Source organism: Falco peregrinus, chromosome Z, assembly GCF_023634155.1.
Source record: "Falco peregrinus isolate bFalPer1 chromosome Z, bFalPer1.pri, whole genome shotgun sequence".
In the NCBI taxonomy this organism is placed as follows: domain Eukaryota; kingdom Metazoa; phylum Chordata; class Aves; order Falconiformes; family Falconidae; genus Falco; species Falco peregrinus.
In genome coordinates, this window is record NC_073739.1 from 31,449,314 (window position 1) to 31,474,840 (window position 25,527).

The 25,527-nt window shown below is 47.9% G+C and overlaps 2 protein-coding genes across 2 annotated transcripts; one reads left to right on the plus strand and one right to left on the minus strand.

Moving 5' to 3' along the window:
- Positions 1–258: 258 nt before the first annotated feature.
- THAP1 (THAP domain containing 1) lies at positions 259–4,863 on the minus strand. Its single transcript, XM_055791560.1, has 3 exons — positions 4,610–4,863; positions 3,965–4,160; positions 259–836 (listed from the first exon to the last, which is right to left on the minus strand). The coding sequence occupies exons 1-3, from the start codon at positions 4,678–4,680 to the stop codon at positions 384–386; spliced, it is 720 nt and encodes a 239-aa protein (XP_055647535.1). The 5' UTR covers positions 4,681–4,863; the 3' UTR covers positions 259–383.
- Positions 4,843–20,825, plus strand: LOC129782743 (transcription factor JunD-like). Its single transcript, XM_055791075.1, has 3 exons — positions 4,843–4,954; positions 7,353–7,846; positions 8,317–20,825. Exons 1-3 carry the CDS (start codon positions 4,843–4,845, stop codon positions 9,292–9,294), a joined length of 1,584 nt encoding a protein of 527 aa, XP_055647050.1. The 3' UTR covers positions 9,295–20,825.
- Positions 20,826–25,527: the final 4,702 nt, after the last annotated feature.

Here is a 25,527-nt window from a genome sequence, read left to right on the forward strand (position 1 = left end):
GTTCTTAGCTGGCCTAATTCTGCTCCATCTGAAATCAGTGAAAACTACACTTCCTGCAGATCACCAAAGCCGACATTAAATGTCTTGACAAAGCTTTGCATTGAAAAAGAAAAAAAATTAATAGATTTTAAAAGTATTCAACCTTGTATCCTTTTCTTCTGCAAAGCAGATTTTGTAAACACATAGTCTAATTCTCGGATGCTGGCATTTTCAATATATTAAAAGTGTATGAAACAAACAACAACGAAGAAAACGTGATCTCATTTGTATGACTTATTTATTATTTTAGAATTCTGAAGAGTCTTATACACAGAAGTAAGGAGCATTTCATTTTTAAACTAAATTTTTTGGCCTAGCAAAGTGAAAACTGATGTTCATGACTTCTAGGCAGGTACTTCTACAACTTCAAAATAGTCATTGGGCAGAATCACATAGCCTTTTCCTGTCAATATGTCTTTTTCTTTCTGAAACTGAACGATCTCTCTCAGTTTTTCAATCTGTCTTTCCTGACGCCGGCATCGCTGTTGTGCTGTCTTGAGCTTCTTCCGCAGTTTTTCAACTTGTTCCTCCAGCTGCTGAATTCTTTTCCGCTGATGAACTGTATCCTCCACAGTATAGTTGTGATCACAAAAAACAGCAAGATTGCTAGGGGTCTGGAGGGGAGGCATCAATAATCCAATACTTGGATCTACAAATCTGGCATCTATTTGAGACAAATGAAAAGGAGTTGATGGAGACTGCAGCAGTACTGGAGTTGCTGCTGGTGGTGGTGGTGGCGGCGATGGCAGTGGAGGAGGTGGTAGTGGATCTTCTGTCTGTTCTGCAAATTCATCAGCCTAGAAACAGCAAGAAAAAAAAAAGTACATTTTCACATTTAACATTGTTTACCACACAACTTCCTTACTACAGTCCCAGAATAACATAAACAACCATGACTGAAATTAATAAAACAAGTTTCAAAGCCTTCATTTTCAAAACTGACAAACAGTTCCGGGTCTGTTTTGTCTGGCTTCTCAAAATGGAGCCATTTTTAAGCAGCTTCATTTTCAGAGCTCTTTGAAACTCAAGTTCTTGATGTCTCAAATAAATAAAAAACTTAATAACATAGTAATTACTCTCACCTGAAGACAAGTCAAATACATACCCACAATTAGCTAAGAAGGAAGAACACAGGCTACAGTTCCGCAAAACTGAGTTCAGCTGACCTGATAACTCATCACTGCCACCCCATTCCTCTTTATCCCTCCTCCTTTCTGCTGCGTCTTACCATTATCTGCTTTGAACCTACCAGCTAACTTAAATCAAAAACACAGCAGAAGCAGATAACCACCTGCTCAGATAGAGTAAGGGTCACCTACTGAGAGGGCTGATAAAGCTGGCAGAGGAGTCAGACACACCAAGACCTGCCTCTCAACAACTGGAAGGGACTGTGTCACTGGTTTTGGGCTGTAGTGTAAGGGCTTGGTTTCAAGAGACATGATGAGCCAAAATAAACAGCTTCTCAAGAGCAGAGCAGCCCTCCCAGCCCTCATATTTACTCTTTGCTCAAACACAGCAAGTTGCTAAGATGACAGAAGGCTATTTGCTCTCCAACCATCACTGATGAGAACTCCTGTCCTTTATTAAAAGTCAAAGCAATGAAGCAGGAGGTATGAACTACACCTGCACTGGTGTGTGGAAGGAGCAAGAAACAAGACTGCACAGCTGGCAGATGGGACGGAGAAGGGAGAAGCATGATCCTCCCTTTTGGCAGCAGCAGAACATCAACTGGCTCAACTCCACATGGAACTGCAGTCCTCACTGTACTGCTCTCAATAGGTTCACTTGTACCGTTCAGGACAACACAGATCCCACACCACCTGAGTACAGGCCAGAGCAGAGAATCAGATTCTTTCTGTCCCACAGGAATGCAGTGTAACTCAGAAATGCTTCCCTACACATGATGATAAAAAAAACCAGGACTGTTTAAACAAAAGAGCTTGCTTATTGCCTGTGAAAAAGAAAGCTTAAGACATTGTCAGTGAAAGAGGTACTGAACCAATTTTTTAACTATCCACCTGTTGCCATTATTACTACACATAAAAGCATAAGGACAGGGACAATGCTCAGTATAAAAGCAACTGGCAATACTCATCATCTGAACATCAAGCTCATCAGATCTGAAGGTCACATCATTAACTTCCTTGACTTAACATGCGAACAGCCTAATACTCAATACTGGGGGGGGGGGGGGGGGGGGGTCTAGATATGCCTCTTGTAAAAACTACAACACTTGACAGACAGTAACTAAGAAGGCAGTTTTGTGATTGGTGTTGAAGGGAAGTTCCATGCGCAGCCAAATATTACTGACCACTTGTACAAAACCAGCCAACTACCAGTCTTATTTCTCAGTTATAAGAAATTGCTGCTAACAGTCTGACCCTATCAGCTACCACTTTCAATCTTTCTACTAAAAAAATCTACAAGGCAAAGATGTAATTGGCAGAGAAATTCACCCTTGTTGGAAGCACACAAAACCCATATCATTGCTGGACAGCTGAATTCATGCAGACTTCATTTGCAGCTTATCCAATACATGCTACCTCTATAAATATGTTTCCATCGCCACAACGTATCATGGAGAACAGATCATTGGTATCACTGACACACCGTAAGAGAATTCTAATTAGTTCTTACAGCCAATAAATGGTTCTCCTAAGACATAAGTAAAGAAAAGGAAGTATTTCAAATTACATAGTACAAAAGGTAAAAACCTGTATTTCAAAATCAGTGTGGATTCAATTCCAAAACAACCACTAGTATTCTTCATTACTATGTTACTTCTTGAGCATATGTGGCAGTTCATCTAAATGTGCCATGAGATAAACAAGAATAGCATTAAATCCTTCTCCATAATTAAAAGGCACATTTTGTGGTTTTGTAGATCTAGGCATGATAATGAAATGGGGAATGTGGCTTACCACTAATCCTGCTGTACCAATCCCACTTTTGCAGATTACCCTATACACCCACTCAACTATCAGACTGTGAAAAATTTTGCAACTATTTTACACGTGACAAGGAAAACATGTCATACTGATAGCAGGGAAGCATAGTCAAACAAAAAACACAGTCGTACTTACCTGGAAATTGTCTTATAAACCTTCTGCTTATATTCCCTTCTCTGTTATTAGCCACTTTTCATTTTTCAAATACATTTCCCTTTTATTTCTTCATCAAAACCAATATTGTATATAAAGAAAAAAACAAAACGCAAAAGCCCCAGTTTTCCTCTGTGCACTTCATCCCATTTGAGCCTTTCACTCCCCAGACCTATTCTATCCGTTCTCTCCTTTGCCACTTCCTCTACAGCAGAGTGGCAAGAGACTTAATATTTTATATTCTTTATAGGAGTTAGGAATCAATCCTTCGCATTCTTGTCTTGCAGTTACTACACTGAGAAGGAAGAACTCATAACTGATTTGCAACTCATGGTAAGCTGCTTTTAGCAGTACAGTGAAGGGAACCATGCACCTCACCGGGGTCTACCATGATAAGTTCAGAGACCAGTTAGGGACCAGTCTGGCTTATGAGCAGAGGGTAACTGTGAAGGCAAGACAGAGATGTTCTCAGCCCAGACAGGCAGCAGGTGCAGCTACTGTTCTGCCCCTCTGCATCTCACTGCACAAAGCTTCTGCGTATGCACACAAGAGCAGATCAGAGCTACTGCACATCTGCACAACGCTCTACATGCTCCAGAGCCTCGGACAGCCTACATTTCTGCTCTTGTCAAAGCAAATGAGACCAACTGTCCAACACAGTTCAGCCACTACAGCCCTCCACATGCCTCCAGATGTACACGCTCAGCCAGTATCCTTCAGCCTGCATCTTCTCCCCACTGCTGTGCTACACCAAGCCCTGCCAGGCTAACGCAAGCAACACACACACGTTCCACCATCTCAAACCGCGCGTGCTTTGACTTTACCTTTTCATTGGGTTCAGTATAACAAAATATTGTGGGCACAGCATTTTCTTTCAGAAGCTTGTTGTTGCATTCCCTTTTAAAGCAATCGGGAGTAAAGTGTTCTGAACAAATGCTGCTGTACTTGGTTGGCTTGAAGTTTTTCCTTTTAACAGCGGCTTCCCATTTCTTGCAAAGATCAGGTCTTGTAAGAGGAAACCTGTAAGCAAGAAGTACTTTCAGCTTTTCTGGAAAGCTTTTTAACACGGGGTCGGGTTACTGCCAAGCACCGCTGTAACTGACTGCACGATCGCTCGCTTCTTCCTCCGACGGGCTCATTCGGGAGCCAAACCCCTCCTGCCGGCCCGGACGGCGCAGGCGGGGCGGGACGGGATCTCCGCTGCCTGAGAACGGGGCGGGGGGCGCTCCCCATCGCCCTGGGAAGAGCAGCACAGCGCGCCGCCGCTCGGCTCTCCTCGGGCAGACCCCCGGGGCTGGGAAGGAGCGGCGCTCGGGGGCCCGGCGGGGCTCCCTCTCGGCGGCCGCAGGCGACCGCTACGCCCCGCCCCCCACCGGCACGCCCCCTGCGCTCCTGGCGGGCGCGCTGCGGCCCCGGCCACGCCCCCGCCCGGCCCCGCCCCGGCCACGCCCGGCCACGCCCGCACTCACTTATGGAAGGAGATGGGCTTCTCTTTGTCGTATCGGTTCCGGCAGCGGTAGGCGGAACAGGACTGCACCATCCTTCCTCCCCCGCGCCCGCCGCGGCCCGGCGTCAGGGAGGCGAGTTGGCGGCCGCCGTTAATTCACCGCCGGGCGCCCGTCCTCCTCCTCCTCCTCCCCCCCCCGCGCCCGTGACCCTCCGAGAGCGACAGGAACGTTACGCGGCCTCTCCCAATTCCAAGATGGCGGCGCCAACTTCAGCGCAACCCCGCGGTCGCCCATTGGCGGGCCTCCGCGAGGGGGCGGAGCTTCCTCAGCAGGCCCTCCAATCAGACCGCTGCGTGCGAGCGCGAGGTGAAGTTCCACCCGCTCCGCCCCCCGCCTGTGCCCTGCCCTCTCCCCCCCTCCCTGCCCCCCCAGTCCCTGGCACATCTGGGCAGCGGCGGACGCGGCACCCCCCCGCCGCCCACCCCCGCCTGCCCTGGCCTCCGCTGTCCGCCGGGGAGCGCCCGCGGGGCTGAGGCGAGGGACGGACGGGCCTGCGGAGACCCGCGCCCCCGCGGGCCGCGGCGGAGGGGGGCCGGGGCCCACCGCGGGCCGAGGCCTACCGAGGCCGGCGGGAGCCGTGCCTGCGCTGCGGCCCTGCCTGCGGGGAGGGAGGCCCGTCCGGGGGCTCTTGGGCCCCGGCGGTGCCCGGGTCTCTGGTGGAGTATGCTCGTCCCACCCGGCAGGCGGCGCTGCGGGCGGACGGGCGGGCGTGCACGACGCCGTTGTCACAGGGGAGGAAGCTGGTTCTGTGAGCCCTGGAGGGTTTCCAGACACTCTTCACAAAAAGCGAGGGGTGGGTGGGAAGCAGAAAAGAGCCGAAAGGCAGCGTTGCCGTAACGCACAGTTGCATTAAGGATGTGTAAAACAACTCTATTTCACCCACCAAAACTTGGCTTGCAGGTGTGTCAGCAAGTATATGACAGCAATCTAAGTACATCGATGTGTTGCTACATTTATTTCAAGCAGCTTCTCCATCTTTCTGTTCTGTAGGCTCACCTTCCAGCGCTGCATTAGATCAGCGACTGAAATGGTCCTATATAACTGCCCGACAAGTTGTCAGAAGACTGATGAAGGGACCTAGCTTTAGTGTTGTTTCTGTCATATATCACATCATAGCTAGAATTTCACTGACAATGACCCCCAAGTCAAGTGAACCTCCTCAGCTTTTTCTCTATCCCCACCCAGGACCTCATTTTCTCTGCAGTCTACTTTTCCTCTCTGTACTTGCTTCGTAACAGAAAAAAGAGAAGCTTTACTAACTTTAGCTTGGAGGCTACGGCTCCTCCGCTTTGACAGCCCTGTTTTCCCAGCTGCAGAGAAGGTACCAGTCGCTGCCATTTGCTTGCCCAGGAGTATGACACGAAAAGCCCATACAGCCAGCAGCCACAGCAACCCTTCCACAAAGCCACTCGCATCAGCTGCTTTCAGTACTCTGTGTTGGCTTGAGCACTGCTAGCTCTGCCCCTCTGCTGCTAGGTCAGCAAAAAGACAAGGAAATAAAAATAATCTCTTTCTAGCACCACCTTCCTCACCAAGAAAGATGTGCGTAGTCTTCCCCTATCCATGCAAATGCCTCTGTTTCTGCTTTTGCCTGATGGCTTTCTTCTCACTGGAGTCTTGCTGCCACCAGTTTTCTGGGCACCGATTCTGCCACAGCCTCAGGGAGCAGCAGGAAGGGCATCTTCCATGGGGGAAGATGATCTGGGGGTAGCTGGAGCCAAGGTGGTGGCCCTCACCAGCCTGGGCGTGCCCTGCAGCACCTGAGCCGGGTGGGCAGGGCAGGCAGTGTTGGCTGGACCCACTGACACACCCAAATGAAGCGAGGTGTGAACCAGGTACGAAGTCCACCCAGGGAGTCCAGGCAGGAGCAGTGGGAAATGGTGCCAGGAGCAAAACTGCAAACACAGGTCCGAGGTCCACCCAGGAGATGGGGCTGGAGAGAGGAGCACCTGTGACGTAGCTGGGCAGGGACTGAAGGCTGTGGGCCAAGTTGAAATAGAGCTCCTGTCCCACGGGCAGGGTGTGTAGTTGGGGGCCCCGAGGTATGTGAGTCAAGGTCACCAAGGCCTTAGCTAGTGTGCTTAGACTCCGGATCTCCTATGGATCTGAAGTGGTGTGTCTGGGGCAAAGTCCTTCCTGACTTGACACTGGTCTCTCTGCCTCCCCCCCTGCTCCCAGTTTTGGAGCAAACCTAGGCACAGTGGAGGCTCAGCGTGGTCGTGTACATGGTAGGACTACAGCAGAGCACAGCAGTGTCAACAGACCTTGGGAGAAGAGGCATTTGGTCTCAGTGTGCAGAGAGGAAATGTCCAGGGAGAAAGCATGAGCAGATTGCGGCAGGGTGACACCTAACTGAGGGGATGCTGGTGGATCCCACCACGTATGGGGAGAGCAGATGTATGTGTAGATGAGCCACCCAGGCCCTGGGTCAGCAAGTCCACTTAGAAGAGAGCTTTCAGCAGCTCTGTCAAGATCGCGTTGGTATCCCCAGCAGAAAGGATTTTTAAAAGACTGGGTGGAAAGCAATTTCCTCATTGTGTAAGAATTTGAGAGACTTGGAGAGGGCCAGGGGGAATTGCCTCAAGGGAAAGATAACAAGTAACACATCCAAACTGAAAAGGAATACTTTAACGTTTCAAGAAAGTTGAAAAGACGTCTAAGCCGTTTCAAACTCTTCTTTAAACTTTTTTTTTTTCTCCCCCAGAAGAAAGGCCACGTCAGATCCATCTCCTTCTTGCGAGAGGCTTTTGTTTTGACGAGTCGGCACGCTTCCCGACGGCCCAGCGTCTCCCCGACAGACTCCTCAGCCCCTCGCTGTCGGGAAGCGTTAACCCTCGACACCTGCACCACTACCCTGCACCCTTCCGTCACGGACCCGACGCGGGAGCCCCCGCCACGCGTGCGCTCTGCTCCCTCTCCCCTCGCAGGATGCGTGCCGTGGCCGAAGCATCCCCGGGTAATGCCCACGGGAAACCCCTCGTCCCGGCCGCAGCCGCCTCTCCTGCGCCGCAGCCGCCGGGCGAGCGTTCGGGGGAGCGCAGCGGGGGCTCACCTCGGGCGCTGCACCGCGGCGGCACCGGGGCTGCGGCGGGAGGCCCTTTCGCGCAAGCCCGGCGGGCGGGGGAAGGAGCGCGGGGACCAGCGGCGGCGGCGGGGAGGTGGCGGCGGGGCGGGCAGTCGGCGGGCCCGGGGCGTGGCGTGGGGCCGGTGGCTCCGGGAGGCGACTCAGTCCCCGCTGCCAGCCGAGGGCGGCCGGCCCCGCGGAGCAGGCGCCCAGCCCGGCCCGCCCCGCGCCGGAGCCGCCGCCGCCGCCGCCGGCCGGCGAGGGCGGCAGTATGAGCGGCGGGCGTAGCGGGCGATCCGCCGTGAAGATGGAGGCGCCGTTTTACCCCGAGGAAGGACTGGAGCTGCTGCCCGACTTCGTGCCGCTGCCGAGTTTCGGTACCGCCGGCGGACCCGGAGCCGATGCGGCGGCGGCGGGGCAGAAGCTGCTGCTGGGCGCCGGGAAGAAGCGGGACCTGGCGGCCGCCGCCCCCGCGCCGCTCCCGGGGCCCTTCGCCCTTCGCTCGCCCGCCGGCGCCCGCGGCAGCGCGGCGGCTCTGCGCTTGCTGCCCCCGCCGCCGCCCGCCGCCGCCGCCGCCCCGCCGCCGCCCGCTGGCTCCGCCGAGCCGGCGGGCGGCGGCGGGGCGGCGGCGGCGGCCCGCGGCGGCCCGGAGGCCGCGCTGGGCTCGGCCGCGGAGCTGCCGCTGCTGAAACTGCCGCCGGCCGCCGATCTGGAGCAGCTGCTGATCCAGGGGGGCGCGGGGCTGGGGGCCGGCAGCCCGGGGCCGGCGGCGCCCGGGGCGGGGAGCGGCGGGGCGGCGGCAGCGGGGCCGTTTCTCTACCGGCAGCCGGTGACGCAGGAGCAGGAGGGTTTCGCCGACGGTTTCGTTAAGGCCCTGGCCGACCTGCACAAGCAAAACCAGCTCCTGGCGGCGCCGCCGCCGCCGCCGCTCTCCACGCCGGGACCCTGCTGCACCGCCCGCCCGGGGCCGCCGGGAGCCCCCGCCGCCGCCGAGCCGCCGGCCGTCTACACCAACTTGAGCGGCTTCAGCCCCGCGGGGCCGCTGAGCCCCTCGGGCAGCGCCTACCCCGCCGCCTCAGCCCCGCCGCCGCCGCCGCCGCCGCCGGGCCTGGCCTTCGGGGCGGCGGGTCTGGGGAGCGGTCGGCTGCCGCCGGCGCGGTCCCTGGAGGAGCCGCAGACGGTGCCCGAGGTGCCGCCGTCGGCGGGCGGGGAGGGCGGCAGCAGCGCGCCGACGCCGCCGTCGCTGTCGCCTCTGGACGCAGAGAGCCAGGAGCGGCTGAAGGCGGAGCGCAAGCGGCTGCGGAACCGCATCGCCGCCTCCAAGTGCCGCCGGCGGAAGCTGGAGCGCATCGCCCGGCTGGAGGAGAAGGTGAAGGCGCTCAAGGGGCAGAACGCCGAGCTGGCCGCCACCGCCAACCTCCTCCGCGCCCAGGTCACTCAGCTGCAGGGCCGCGTCCGCAGCCACCTCTCCTCCGGCTGCCACATCAACGCCGCCGGGCACCCGCCTCCCAACGCCGCCGCCGCCCAGCCCCGGGAGGCGCCCCCCGAGGCGGCCGCCGCGCCGGAGACCAGCGCCTGCTGAGGAGGGACCCCCGCCGCCAGCCGGCCGCTGCCCCCCGCCCGCCGCCGGCGCCGCCGGGAGCCACCGCGGGCCGCGGTGCTCGCCCGCCGCCGGTCGCCTGTTGTTATTATTATTAATTATTATTATTATTTATTCGCGCCCGGAGAAGGCGGTTGCAGGAGCCGGGTGTTGCTAAGCGTTTCCCGAGGTCTGTCGACGTTGCGGTTAACGGTGAGGGTCTCTGTGGGTGGTTTCGGGGCAGGTGGTCGGTTTGGTTTTTTTTTCAGTGAAGTACTTGAGGTCTGCAGAGATTTCGGAAATTAAGGAAATTCCTGTTTACAGAAAGATTCAACTTTATTTTCATGGGGGATATAAAAAGTGTGTTTCCTAATACACCTTACTGAACTGTATAGCAATGGATAAGCTTTTCACACTTAAAAAAAAAAAAAAGAAAAAAAGAAAAAAAAAGCCAGAATCGTACCCTTTTGAAAAGATGTGCGTGTATATATATATTTAAAACATAATATGGCTATGTATATTTTCTTGGTATTGATAAAGAACTTTTTTTAAAATACCGTCCTTTCTCTAGAGCTTTAATTTGCCTTTGAGAGTTAAGACTGCTATGTGGGGTGCTCTTGCACTTGCACAGTTTCGGTTTTAAAATCGAACCCTGGAGGAAAATGTTTTTTGTTGTAAATCTTAAGCAAGATGAAATGCATTGCTGACTCAGTCATATGAAAATACTTTTCTAAACTGTATGCTCCATATTTCTTGTGCCAGTGCAAACTTGGGGCATTGATAGTTATTTATTGAAACTTGAACACTTTTGGACGTTGCTTAGACCTTATTTTTCTAGATAACACGTTAGTAGGGAATGGTTACTTTGGCAAGAATGGCGTTACTTTTTTTTCCTTCACTGTGTACATTCCAGTAGTGTTTGCTCTTTATGTAGTATAGTAACAGTTCAGTGCTATACAGAAAAGGGCTCAGATTTGGGGTGGGTTAGCTATCAAAGTGGTAATTCCATTGTATACTGTTTGAATAAATCGCAGAAATATTACAGAGAAGTAGATTTATTTTTCAGTAGAAATCTGTGTATCTTGCTTCTTGGTCTACTTTGTTCTGAAGAAGCTTTCTGCAATACTCTAGAGACAGAAAGAGTCAGCGCTAGAATGTGAAATGTTTTTCTGGTTGGGAAGAGTTGGTGTGGTTTATTTCTTTGTCAAGTTTTTACTAGTAGAAGAGAATAGCAAAGGAACTATTTCCTCTGATAGACATAATCCTCAATAAGTTTCTGAAAGCTTTAGATCCCTTGCTCGGTACTACTGCCTACCTGCTTCTGCTGCACCTGTGTGTTTTGAGCATAGCCGCTAGCACAGCGCTGTCCAGCCCTGTGGCAGGGTGCCGTGGGAAGGGTCTGTCAGAGTGTGAGGTTCACCCCACCAGAAGCCCCTCGGCGCGAGGCCGCGGGCGGCCCACCGCTGGGGGAGGGAAGGACTTCTCCTGAGCAGATCCAGCTGCAGAGGGGGGCCCGCTCCCCTATGTGAAACTGTGCTAAAAACTCTGCTTGAACTCAGAGGCAAAACTTAAATGGGGATATGCGTCTGTGCCAGCTGGTGAAAATGGGGGATTCTACGAGGAGCCAAGGAGGCATAGACATCCTTTATGTGTACAAGCCGTTGCTCAGATCTGTTAAAGCTGCTCAGGAGCTGTTAAACATCCTGTACTTCTTCTGAAAGCTACACTTGATGCTTTGAAATTCAAGGAGAATGGGATAGACTCACAGTTTTTCTTGCTTTTATTGGGGATACATGAGTGCTATCTAATCAGAAAGTTGAGCTGCAGCAGTCAAGTGTGTGAGCTTTTTCTTTTAGCGTGCATAGTCATTCCTGGCACATGTGAAATGTCATGACAACGTGTAGTAATTATGTTATTGTAGCTGAGATGGTCTGAGGATATTTCTTTTCTTAATGCATATGCAAATTAGGTAGAAGCCATATTAATCATTGTATAACTGTTTAATCATGTCACCAGAGCCTTTTTCAGTGGTTAAAATGATTGCCTGTAACAGTACTTTCTGCTGTTGGAAATACTAATGAACAGATAAAAAATTATTTTGACCTTAACACAGGTGTAAAGACTTCTTAAAGGCATTCTGAACCAGACTGCATGCAATCTGTAGCACTGCCTGTTACATAATAACTGGGTGAAAAATAGCTGGCTTTTACTATGTGGCAGGCATCACCTATCTGCAAAGATGCTGCAAGACTGGAGGAACTGCTAAAGACTTCCCCCCCAGCCCTGCTTCCCCTAGTGAGAGAGGTAGTGCTGCCTGGTAGATACGTTGATGTGAGATGCTTAGCTTTGCTGTATGTGTAGTGAGGTGGGGGTGTCTTGGAAAAATTAGTAAAAATCGTATGCGTGAATGCTGCTGTTTCAGTTCTTGTACTTGCAAATGAGTACAGGGCTAGGTAAAGATCTTGCAGTAGAACACAAGATAGTGATAAATGCAGTACTTGTTCTTTACTTATTTTACCATTTCTGGTTAGAATAAGTTAACAACGTCCAAGGAGAAGTGGGGGGGATCTGTAAGGCACAAGAGATCACTGCAATTCCCCTTCCCAGCTAAGGGCAGGGCTATAATGGGCTATAACCCAGCAGGGTTATAACAAGCTTGCCCTTTTCAGCATGGTGGTGTTAAAGCTGGAAACCACCACACGTTACCTCTCTCCCATTTGAACTTTCTGCAAGAGCAGCCTTGTGTCCAGCCTCTCTCTGCTTGATGTTCTAGTGGACATCTGTTCGTGGTAGAAGTGCTGACAGGCCAGCTCAGTTACCATGATGACTGATGAGAGGTTACTAGTGAGGCTGGCGGCTCCAGCTCTCTGCCAGACACTACTATTCTTGTAGTAGAGTTGTCTGAAAGAAATGTCTTCTGTAGAGTGACAGATTACCTTCATAAATGCCTTCTTTTATCTGGTATTTAGGCTAAGACACAGGATCTAACACCGACATGACCAAATCTGAGAATAGTGTGTGTCTGTGGTTGGGGTTTTTTTTACCTGTTGATTCTGCTAGAGGTTGCCGCACCTACAGTGGAAAGAAGTGTGAATAGCCTAAGCACCTAATAGTTTAAACTAATATAACAAGACTCAGGACTGCTTGCCTGCTGCAGCAGCCATCAGGTTTGATTGTTACTGTCTTCTAACATGTATCAGTACTCTGACTTTACCCCTGAAGTGTTCCCAAATCTTGGCTTCTTTGGTTTGTCCTGCCTTCCCCCCACCCCACCCCCACCCCCCCTCTTCGGTTTGTTGCAGCATTTTTCATGTCTGTTTCTTCTAGGTATTGGAACTTTGGTTACTGTAAGATGCTAAAAGATAGACACTAGGTAAAATTTTTCCAGACTCTTTATGTAATTTGCATCAACGTAGCTCCTTTCCAGTAACTGCAGGCAAGTTGGCTGTGTGTCATTGAAAAAAAAATTCAAAAGAAATAAAAAACCATTTTATGTTCAGTGGACTCAGCACTTTATAGAATTTTCCTTTGCCCTTCAAAACTGTGCCATGCTTGCCAGGTGTACTTGTGCACACTGTTTGCTAGTTCTTACAAAGATTCTCACTGCATGACTTGATTTGCAGGCTAGCCTCATGCCCTTCTGATCTGGTTTTGCATTCCAGGTGTGAACCCATGACAAATAAACATCCCTTTTTGTTTCTGTGCCCTAGGTGTAGTCTCTGTTCTGGAGATTGTGCAGTCCCTTCCTTTGTCTGTTTTGGCTGAGGGATGCTTGCTTCTGTGCACATCTCACTTGCAGTTTATCATTGGATTCCGAATGTGCTTGAACTGATGTCTTGATCTATATGTGAAGTGCCTTCCTATTTAGGTGCTACAGCAAAATAGTTTGATTCATAAATGACTTTCATTTCTTTGAATTTTTATCAGATCTTTTCTGTCTTAAGGAGTAGAAGGAGGAGGGTTTGTGGTGAGGGAGGTCTTGTTCACTCCTTCCTTGGGCAGAGGGAGGAGCTCCCACCAGATCTGCCCCTGCTTGCTGTGAGTCAGGGAAGGTACTCTGCTAGGACTGATTCAGATGATGTCGTTACTAGAAAAGTTGGCTGGTTTGCTCCCCAGTGCAGAACGGGTAGTGAAATTTGTCAATATCACAGGGTGTCCAGACAGGACCAGGTGGTTGCTGAGTGGTTCTTAGAACTTTCACTGTGACTCCGGGTCGAGCCCATTTGGCAGGCTTAGAGAGCAATTCCCAAAATGCAACTACTTTGCATACTTTGAGAAATGTAGGTGTTTGGGGGTGATAGGTCCTGATTGCTGAGCGGGGTGATTCTGATGGTGGTGGTGACATTTTGTTATAAGCCTTTGATGGTCTTGCAAGAGGTAGATACCTCAAAGGATTTGGACTCTTCGCTGCATGTCATAAATCACTGTGGACTATCACGCACTGTTCGAGGTCTAAGGGTGGCCCTACTACAGTTCTTCGTTACCTTGGTTCCTGTTTATGTCATGACTGAAGGAAGAGTCATAAGGCATCCATTTTTTTTTCATGTAAGTATCTGATTGACTGTGTCTGTTCACCTTTGACAAAGGAGTGATCTCCCAAAGTTAAGTCCTGAGGCATTCTGCAGCTGTTAAAGTGGAATTTTTATTTGGCAACTAATTTCTAATCAGTTACATAGCTTGATGATACTTATATCATCTATATAAACATCTATATAAACTATATGAACAACTATATGGTGTTGTTTGGTGGTGTCTGAAGTACAGATGCATGCTATGTCTGAATTACAAGTTGTGCTGGAAACAGTGACTTGGCTGCCATTACTTGAGTCTTGGCCATTTGAATCCAGTAGCTTCTTAGAGAAAATGTCTCTATAGCTGAAATTAACATGCAAGAAAAAAACCCCATCCAACTGTCTACTTGTAACGCAAGTCATTCTTCAATGCATTTTATGTGTCCTTCTTCTTCTGGAGTGTAAGTTAAAAAAGAAAAGCAATGAGTTACATTTTCATTATTCTTATGTGCAGCTGTAACTGCTGCTGGATAATTTTGCTCTTCCCTTACTTGATTCTCTGAGTTTCTATGTATAGTAAGTAGGCAAATTGGAGTATGACATATCTGTGTACATACTTGATTTGTACAAAACCACTTCCATTTTCCAAGCATTTTGTTTGCTATTTTCCCGTAACTAAGAATGAGTGTTGAAGAGTTCCTAGGCTATTCTGACACTCTTTGGTCTCTTCATCTGATTAGTATTGTGTGCAGTGTCCGTGCATCTTTCAGCAGAGGTGGACAGTAAAATCTGACAGGGATTCACATTTTTTAACATTTGGCAAGACCTGTATCAGCAGAAAAAGCCTTGAACAGGAAGTTTTCACAGTGCATAATAACCCTGCAAATGTTGACTGATTTTTCTAATGCCACGGTCCCTTGTTGTGGGACTGCAGCAGGGTTTACTGTACTTGATGCACTATGATAAATGTTGCTGTGACAAATTGCAGAAGCTAAAGATTCTTACAGACTTGTTAATCTTGTACATGGTGAAACTTCACTGTGAAGGTGATGAATTACATCTGAATTTATGGAGACTTAGGCCCTTATGGTATGTTATGGAGGACAAGAGGTCTTGCTAATTCTCTTATTCCTCTCCTGTCTTTCAAAGATCTCTCTATTTTTAATGTGCCTGTAAAGTGGCTTTCAGCTAGCTGTTTGTGTTGTGAAACTTTTCTTCATAATGGCTGGTAGTAACTCAAAAGTCGGGACAGAAGCAACTTCCCCACAAAGTGGTCATGTGTGACAAACTAAATGTAGGTTTCTGAAAGACATTGCAACAGTGAGTTGCACAGTGGAGAACCTGCTGTTGTCCATGTGTTGCTAAAAGTTTAGAAACATGTACATCTATGTATAGGGGGCAGCTGAGACATCATCCTGTTGACTTGCTACAGGCATTGATCCTTGCTGCTTGCTTTAGTCTGGAAGCAGTTTTCCTAAGCTGTTGCATACCGGAAGGTTTACTTTCTGCATGAGTATAATCACAAACCGCATCTCTGCTTGGGTGTTGAAACAGTCCAGTACGTGTAGGTCAACCAGAATGCCACACTTAAGCTGTCTTCACAGGGTCCTGCTGAGGAAACAGTAGTGGGGAGAGGAAGGAAACCAGTCTAGGATCTGTATCTTCACACCAACGCCATGTTGCAAAGAAATGCAACTTTCTGTCTTGACAAAAGCATGTCACTGATGTAAAATCACCGAGTCTTGGTCCTGTGCCTGCAGAGTGTCTGAGTTCTTGGGCTGATGTTTCTGAGACATCAGTTGCTTCTTGGGCTGGAGTTCTGCTTGAGGTGGTACCCTCTCAACCCGTACCAGCCACTGATACAGGAAAAGCCAGCAAATCTAGCCTTCTGAAGCACACAGATACCCCCAAAGACATGTCAAGGTGTTGTGCACAGACACTAGCATGCATAAAGAAGGGCATGGCCAAATGGAGGAACTGTGATTTTCTTAGCTGCCGCAGTACACAATGGGGCATCGTCTTATTCTTTGTTGTGGTCAAGTTCTCACAGAAGAAAACTAAGCTGCAGTTCTGTGTGTGATTGCAAGGTGATTTTTTTTAGATTCCCAGTCAAATTGGAGGACTGTTAAATCCTGCAACGCTAAATTCATGCAAAAAGACCATTTATTTTAAAATCACATGTAGCCTTAATGTAATCTAAAGTGATGCAGTTCATATGTAGTGATTTGCTGTGAAGGGAAGGTTATTATCAGTAATGTTTGCAAGGGAGTCACCCTAAATAATTATCTACCTGCTGTTTGCTTTTTTTCTGCTATCAAAAGGTCTGTATCCATAGCACAGCTAGTTGTAAAATGAGCTTTGCTCTGAATTTCTAGGACTGCAATACTTTAAGGAGTATGTGTGCTGGTGAAATGGCTTTTCTGGAAGAGTTATGATTTCTTTAAGGAATGCTTTGGAGTGATGGTTGACTTGACTGTGAAGCCTTGCTAACACACGGAGATGATAGATAAGACCAGTTCACTGTGCACTAATATGCTAGATTGTGATATTTAGCACACTGCTGATAATATTTACTACTATTATTAGTTATTGGTTAAGAACTAGTTGTGAGTGGAATTGTAAGCCACCTAAATAAGGTCCACACAGACTGGAGAGCTGTGTCACAGGAGATCAGTAACAGAACTTGAATCCCATCCCAGAAAAAAAAATATCTTTGGTTGCAGTCTTTGTTGGTTTTGGTTTTGGTCTTGTGAGTTTTGTTACTTTTCTAGATTAAGTCCTATTTTACCCTACCCTTGAAATTTATTTAAATCTGAAAACCTTTCTGCTAACTACCTTGAAACATCTTTTGCAACTGTTTAGTCGCAGTTGGTGAGATTTTGGTATTACTTCTGTCATAGATGGAGAAAGCTGAAGCTGTTAAAAGTCTGGCTTCTCACTGCATCCCTGTTCTTAGACCACAGACTGAACATTCAAAAAATCATAACCAGTAGCTGGAACTCTGTGGAAGTGTTTGAGACCATTTTCTTGTCCTTTCCAGAAAGCTTCCCGCTGCCCAGAGGAGTGTGTGGCCTTCCTGCCTGATATGGAAAATTGACCTTTAAGCATGAACAGTCTTATAAAAAAAAAAAAAAAGGCTTATGGAGATAGCCTCATGGTTCATGCTGAACCTTTTGAAAGGTAACATGCTGAGCTTGAGAACCTTCCCTGCACCTCTGTTTCATACATCTCCACTTTTTTCTTGTAATGCAGGACACAAGCAGTGTGGTGGCATAGACTAAACGGACTGCTCCAGAGAGCATATCTAGAATACCCTCCTCCTTTTTCCCTAGTGACTGCTAGGGAAAGATACCAGTAGAAGATAACGGTATAAAACTTGTGCTTCTTGGTAGAATAGAGCTAGAGGTTGAGCTTTTGTATTTTCCAGCTTTTACTGTTCTCTCTTTTAATATCCTTTGTGGAAGAGTGACAGGAATAGTGGGAAAATACTGACTACTGCAAAGTTAAATAGTCTTATATATAATATGTCACATAAGCTATGGCCGTAAGTACCTAGGATACCTATTCTGTTTACAGTCTGACGGATGACATCTTCAGAACAGGGATTCCTAAAATGCTACCTAAGTGTCATTATCAGTCCAAACCATTTTGTGTTTAAATTAGTAAAAGTTACTAATATGGTGTGTACATCCTTGCGATGTTTGAAAGTGTTTCTGGGCATACTGGAACTGAAATCACAGCACAAACTGGTATGTCTGTGGTATCTTTGTGGTATGATATCACTTTCCAAGCAGGCCAAAAGTGTGTAATAAAGCCTACTTCTTTATTCCTTTCTCTGTGCTTATAGTTAGAGATTATAGTTGGAGGAATCAGCAACAGTAAGAAAAACAACCAAGGAAGAAATAAAATTTATCTCAGATACAGTATTTAATGGTAGTATTTATTGTATGATGAACTGGCAAAGAATTAAGATTGCTCTTCAGATTGCTTTTTAGCTTATTTTGTTTTCTTATTATTGCCCAAGTGTCTACTAAACTTCTTTTCTTTGGAAACTGTGCTCCTCCCTGTTTGGCCTGATGACTGGTAATTTCACACTTACCCATATTTATTTAAAGCCATGGCAACCACCATACTGAAATGTCATTAAGTGAAGTCCAGGTCCGACTGCTGACTGATGATGCAAAGGTCTGCTCTCTAATAAAATGCAGCCCGTGAAGGATGAACTCCAAGAGGCAGCTACGCCCTGTCTTCAAGCATTTGCTCTGATTTCAAGGCTTTCCCATGTGGTGGTGTTGCTCAACATGTAGCAAAACAAGTTCTTGCGAGCCCCTTGAGCATTCCTCCGTATGTAACAGATTAGATACTCAGGCTTTGTTAATTTTTTCCTCCCTCTCCCCACCCCCCCCCCACCCCCCAAAAAAAACCCCAAACCAAACCAAACGCAACCCCAAACCTGGAGCAAAGGACCCAACACAAGCAAATCTTGGAGAATTGTTTCACTTTGTTGCAAAACACCACTTGTTAATTACAGGGACACTTAGCACAGTTCTGACATGTGAGCCATCAATATAAACATTTACTTTCACTGGTGATTTTGCTTGGGTTGTGCTTAGCTGCTTTGTAGGGGATGGAGGGAAGGGAGTTAAGTGTTGCAATATAGTGTTGTGCAATTCCTGGCTTGCAAATAGAAAATGATGAGCAAGTCTGCATAGGCCTCTCACCCACCAAAATTTGGCCACTGTTCTTTACCACTCCCACTCTTCCTAATTAGGAACGCGTCTACTGGCTTCTTAAGGTTAAAAGGAGAGAAGGGTAGAGATCTTAAGAGGGCAGTATCAGGCCTGTTCTGCTGTGAAAGGCCCTGAGCCTCCTGAACCTTAAGAGTCAAGTCAATCTGCTAGATTGCCTCTAGTTAGGATGTCCGAAGGTAATCCTCAACTCCCTGTGCAGGGTCTGACAGAAAGGGCAGCCGGGACTGTATTCCTGAGTAGGTCTCGTCAGTGAAGTAGCCTTTCAGCTTTCCATGTTTCTCAGCCTGTGGAATTGTAGGACATTATTCCAGGGTAGTTTCTCTTTCTTGGAGTGGCTCATCTAAGGCTGGCTTGTTCTTCCTGCAGTTTTTGCCTAGACTGAAAATCTTTCTGAGGTTTAGGAGACCACACATGTGTCCTTGCTGTGTGGTGTTCATGATGGCTACTGTCGTATCACCCAAAACAGACTCCCGAGAAGGGAGCAGCTCTGGATAGGTGCAGACTGGGAAAGATTAAATCCATCGTTCTTTGAGCAGTGCGTCTTTTCATCGGTTGAGTAGAGCAGCTAACTCCCATCAGCTAAAAAGGAGAGAGCTCTTGGACAATAGGACCCGACTTTGAAAGTGTTTGGTGGTTTCTGGTGCCTGGTTCTTGCTGAACTTCCATGATGCAGAAAATGCTTCATGCTCTGCAGTACCATCATTGAAATACCTTGCATTATCATGGGCTGGGGTTGCTGCTAGGATCGTGAAAGTCCTGTGGCTCTCATTGGGATTACAGTCGTGCCAGGTGCTGATCAACAGACCAAAGGGATCTCCTGAAAAGGAGAAGCAGCCCCTCCCTGCTGGGTAGCTGCCAGCATCCCCAGGCTCTCTTTTTGTCCAAAAGCAGAAGTGTGAGCAAACTACTGCTTCCTACGGCTCTCGAATCCAAACAGATTCTCCCTAGGCCTTCGGGCATAGCACTGGAACTTCCTCATTCAGGATAGCTGTTCAGAACAAAAGGTGGAGACAGAGCAGTTCAGATTTGGCTTTGCTGTTCCAGCAGTTTACATGCAACTAGTTGGTGGGTGGTTGTCTGCCTACATCCTTTCCTGGGTTCTTGTAAGTTGGGTTTTTGTGTACCTTCTTATTCTGCCTTATTAAATTAGCTGGCACAGAGGAAGCCTCTGAGAAACCCTTTCAAAATCTCTGCTGCAGAAAGAATTTTAAAAAATTGCAGTATTTGAATAGATTAAAAAACAAACAAACAAACCCAAAGAAACAACAAAACAGATTTGTATGGATACAGAAATACTTCCCCCTTTTTTTTAAAGCTGATAATTTTGGGGAACTCTTCCAACAGGTGTGCTGGCAAGGACATTGCACACAGATGGAGGTAATAATAGTGAAACAAAATTCAGTAGCTACTCATTTGCTGGATTTGGTCGGGAGAGGTTTATCAAGGACACTCCTGACAGCTTTTTTTCTGATGCGGTGATTTTTTTTTAAATGTAAACAGAAGCTACAGGGCTTAATAATATACAACTGAGGATTATGTCCATTGTAATTTTTTTACGTTACTTTTACAAACTGTGTAGTATTATATTTAAAATACTTATTTCTGAGACAAAGTGGATGATACTAGTTGGCATCTTGCACTTAAATTAATTGTAAAACATTTTCTTAATTTAGTGATGTGTTTAGGAGAATACTGTAACTTACTGAATATACAATGGTGATAACTGTGTTTACAATAATTTTCCAATTCCTACTGTTCAGTGGTAGCCAACTTGTTCAAGAGTTAGAAGTAAGGCATACTGCGATTGGCAATCTTGGAAAAAATTAGCTCAATGCTGCTACCACTAAATACTGTGGGATGGATACCATGGGTTTAAATGGCAGCCGAATTGTATTCCAAGCCTCTGTCTTAAGTACTTACAACTAAAAGGCGACTTGCCTTGCGCTCATTTTTGTATCACTGTGTGTAGTACATCAGCTAGAAATCTGTTAATGATTGAGTTGTAACACTAGGACCTTTATGGAGATCACAGTGGGGTTTTTGTTTGTGATCAGACAGACATTTTGGAATGTATAACATTGATCCTTGTGCTGGAATTGTTTATATGCAAAAGGTATTTATGATTTTTTGCAAACTGCAATGTGCAATTTTGTACATGTGTTTTAAACAAAAGAGTTTATAAGGAAGATATCGTATGTACAGTACTTGGACATGAGTATTATTTCTTTGATATAAATATCTAGAGGAAAATTAAAATTGCTTTATATTCATATTTTTGGGTGTGTTCTTCATTATTTCAGCAAGAAATCTAAAAGTCAGCTTAAGGCATAGTTGTCATTTTGTTGGAAAATCCAAGAAAAATTTGTTGATCGGGAATCTTAAAAAAAGGTTTTAAAATCACGCTTAATATGCTGCTTCTTTCAGTTGTATCAACATTTTGAAGTGGAAGGAAGGAAAGATTTCTTCTAGTAAAAATGCTGCTCTTCAGATTAATTTCCATATGTGCTAAAGCAGATGCAACTCAAAAAGTAAACTTTTAAAAAGAAAAGAGTTGAAGAGCAAGTCCAGCTCTGGTGACATCAGATTTCAGGCCATTACTAAGAAAAGCTGGAGTTGTCAGCACTGTGGGACAGGACTCCAGTTGCCCATGTCTTGACTCTTCTGTTTCAGCAGAACAAGGGATGGTAAAAACTTTCTGCCATTTAAACTGTTCTGAAGCCACATCTGGAGCAAAACTGTTAAATAAGGCAACTCTTTTTCTTTCCCGTGATCGTTCTTATGCCTGTTGCTACGTCTTGACATACTCCCAAAGGAGAGCTACTCAGTAAACATCGCCATGTGCTAAAAACACTTCTGAAGTCCCAGTTGAAAGCTCCCCTGCTCTGGGAAGGCAGCCCTGCCTTCCGGATACATCCTTCCAAACCAAGTGATGAGGGGAAGGACTGGGTGCCAAGCCCCACCAAGAATGCTCTGAGGATGCCAAGTTCAAGAAAGAGCCGAGCAGTGCGGCAGCGCCGGTGGCATTGGCTGGGCCAGCTCACACCCCGGCACACGGCTGGACCCTGGCTTGTTCTCTACAGATGCATGGGTTCCAGATCTGACACTGAGAAATGGTAGAAGGGCTGGTTTCTTCTAGTTTCATATATGAATACTAAGATTTCAGAAGCATGCAGAAGCTAGAGGGGGAAGCAAACCGAGGAAGCTGTGAGCACACTGTAGTTCAAGCTGTTGTACGTTGGCACTTAGGGGTTTATGACCGCATAATCAGTTTGGTGTGGGATTACTGTGACTTCTAAATGTGAGCCATGCCTCCTTCAGCGCTCTGGGAGTTATTTAATGCTTTTAATTTCCATGTTGTACATGGCTGCAGGCTGTTTCACACATGCTAGCCAGACCACTCTTCGGAGATTTCCACTCCATTCTAATACAGTTTAATTTCTGGGACAGTCTGTAGCACTCTTGCAATAATCTTGATGCTTTCCAAATTAAATACAGATGGGAGGCAGAACAACAAGATGCTGAGAGCCTTGGTAGATGCTTTGATAGATGCTTGAAAGTATTGTTGGTGATTTTGCGTGTCCATTTGAGCTTCAGAGCCTAGTTCTATAGAATAGTGCTTTGAAGGTATGGTGTAGGAACCCCAATGTACTTGCTCTCTTCAACAATTCAGTACTTCTGGCCTTCAGTGTCTCATACTGGTGCCTTCAGAAGTGCTCAGTGAGGAGATAATTTAGACTGACTGTGCTCTATTATCGACAGGGTGTAGATTGAAAGCTGGGTGCTTTGCATTTCTTGAATAACCTGCAGGATTGTGTTCATTTTTTTGCTTCTGAGATGGTCCCTTTCTCCTCCCCCTCCGTCTCTGGTGTCCTTGCAAGAGTGGAACAGGCATGGCCCTTGCACAGCTTCCAAAAGCGGTGTCCAAAGGTAAACAATTCAATGGGTCATCACTTATTCCTGGGCACTGCCCATGTTCTAGACTAAGGGAAACAAAGGCCCAATGGTGCTTTTGCAGCCTACCATCTCTTTTCCTTCAGCCTGGGTGACTCAGGTTCTGGCATATGCTCTTCAGGTGGATCTGGCAATTGCATCAGTTGCGAGAAGTCAAATAGCACATCACATACAAAAGCTGTGAACCTCTCTCACTTGTTCTGATGTGGGCTGGTTACTTTCTGTTTCACCTGCAGCTGGCTGCACTAAAGTAATTTTTAGAAGTTTTCCCTTTCTCTGGTGTGACATAGCAACGTGTAAGATTATGACACACAAGTTGCGTTGGGTTTCCCCCCACCAACTGTAAATGAGGTCAGGAAGTGTAAAGGACAACATTTCAGCACATTTGGGCAGATGTCTCATCATCTGAGCCATCCTGTCAAATCTGGAATTCATGCCTTTGTCATTCTTGCTACAGCTCTCAAATGTCAGTTCCAGAAAGACCCTGCCGCAGGGGAGGTGGGGAGCCAGTGACTGTAACCGATGGCCAGCTCTGAAACTGAACCCATCGGTCCAGAGAGGTGGTTGGATGGATGGAGGCTGTTCCCTACTGTCAGCCTTCGGTGTGCAGGTTGGGTAGGACTGGAGGCCTGATTCTGAGAGGCCAAGTTGCAAAGGCCAGTCACAGCTCTCTGGCTATGTGTCGTGTCCCATGATTTTACTGCTTTGGGTAGTGCATCCTAATGACTAGGTTTTGGAGGGTATCTCAAAGCTCATTCTTGAGGACTAAAGTAATCCGGACCAGGAAGTGCAGGAGGAGACCAGCAGGGCAGCCAGATCACATAATTTCTGACCATCCCCTTGCAGCTTTTACTAATTTTTGGGTGCACCCCAAGTCAGATGCCCTCTAAGCCATACTGTTGTGTTAAATGGACTCCTGTTCTGCTCGGACCTGGCAGCTCCTGTGCACCTGTATCCACAGAGTCTCATAAGCCACAACACAGCAGCTCTGAACACTGCACTACCTCAGCTAAATAAGTCTGGGATTAAATGTCCATCCTTTGGTCAGCTTGTTGGTTATTTTTCTTCTCCTTTAATCAAGCAAGTTTTTTTTGCTTTGGACCTGGTAGAGCTGTCTCTCTGCAGTTTCCTTAGGGAGCTTGCTGCTGCTGGTGACTGGCAGGCAGGACAGAGGACAATTCCGTCGTCTATGGCTCTGAGCTGTGGGCCCAGAGGAAAAGAATACGAAATGTGTCCTTGGCTGCAACTATTGCATCTGCTTAGCAGCCTCAGGGAGGGGCCTTAAGCAAATCTTGCCCCTGAAGGAGGTTTCCAGCAACCCGTGGCCTGTGCTTTATGGTGGAATAGCCATGCCCCTGCATTACCCTCTTCCTCAGCAGGCAGCTGGGCCTCCCCATGCTCTGCAAGTCCTAACGCTTATACACAGTGCAAAGAGAAGCTCTCTGCCTTCCTCTCCAACCCGTTCCCTCCCTTTCTGTATGCCTGAGCTCTCCTTCAGTGCCTCCCACTCACTGCTTTTCCCTAACCCTAACGCTGCATCTCCATCTGCTCCCTCCGGCTGCAGCTGGGAGCCTCCCCGGCTCCCCTCCCTCTGTCCTTGCCGTCCTCGCCCAGGTGTGTGGGGGCAATTCTCTGCTCTGCAGCTCGCTGAGTACACCCTCCTGAAGAAAGAAGGGTAGAGAGGGTGCATACCAGCAGGAGCGTGCCCCTCCACGGTTTCGCTTGTTGGTGTACAGAAGAGGGAAATCTCAGCTCGGTGAGCTCGCAAACCGGCCGGCAGCGCCTGACACGTGCGGTGTGCCCACAGGGTCAGCACGCCCTTGCTGCCCTGTGCTGGGCAGGATGCGGGCAAAGCCACAGCAAGAACATGGCCCTAAAAACTGGGTGGGCTTTGTGGATTTGCCCCTCGGCTCCAAGGAGCTCTTGGATCTCAGTTCTCTTTGGCGTTTGTGTTCAGCATGCTTAAATGGAGGAGAAAATGAAGGAAAATGGCAGAGGTAAATTACACAAAATTGAGACTAATGTAAATACTTTGTAAAAACACCAGCATGGGGAGACTTGTAACTATTCCCCAAAACACACTTTAGAAAATCAGCAGCTTGAAGGTAATTAAGAAAGCACAACAGAGGTGCCAGATTACCTCTGCTGTTTTGCCACAGGGCAAGGCTCTCCAGCTTCTCCAGCTGGAGATTAAGTAGAGCTGACTGTGGGGGAATATATCCCAGTCGCTTTCTCTCCTCACTGTAATCTTTTGGGGAGAGATGGAGATTTAACTACAGGTGCTGGCCAGCTGGGTCAGTTTCAGGAGATTAGCAACTCTCCGTCCTCACCTATAATTTCTCTTTCACAGTGGGGCTATTTTTAGTGAGTGGTGGACAAAATGCTTCCGTACGGACTGTTCTGAAGCCTGTCACCAGATCACCTGAAAGCACGCACTGTGGGTAAAAGACAGACCAGAGCCAAAACTCAGCTGTGCAAATGGCTGGCCATCTCATTAAATCTCTGAACATCTTCAACCCCCAATATCCCCCTTGGATCACACCATGCCTTTCTGGAGGTGCCGGAGTCCTACGGATGCCAATTCTGGAGATTTTAAGGCAGGAGCCTCTGTTTGGGAGCAGCCGTGTGGGCTTTCCAGTGCCTGCGTAGCTATGGCTCTGGCAGCATGACTCATGACAAGCCTTTCCCAACGCCTTACCAGTTAATCCTTTCAGTTTCTTTAAATGAGACACAGGGCAAATGTGACTCATTGTCACTTTTGGGAAATTACAGATTTGCAAAGCATGGCCCAGGGGAGTGTCCGCCTTGTGCCACACAGCTGGGATCGGTGCCTCCTGCCCTCGCCTACTTTCCCTTCTGCTTTCAAAGTTAGCATCACTTCTTCCTTTTGACAGCCAAACTCAGGAGAGACTTTCTAGGGTCCTCTGTTGCCTTTAGGTGAAGAGAATGTGCTGGGCTAGAAAAAGAAATTGCTTGAAGAGAAGCATTTGCTACATGTCAAACTGTGTGCTGGCGTTGCTTTA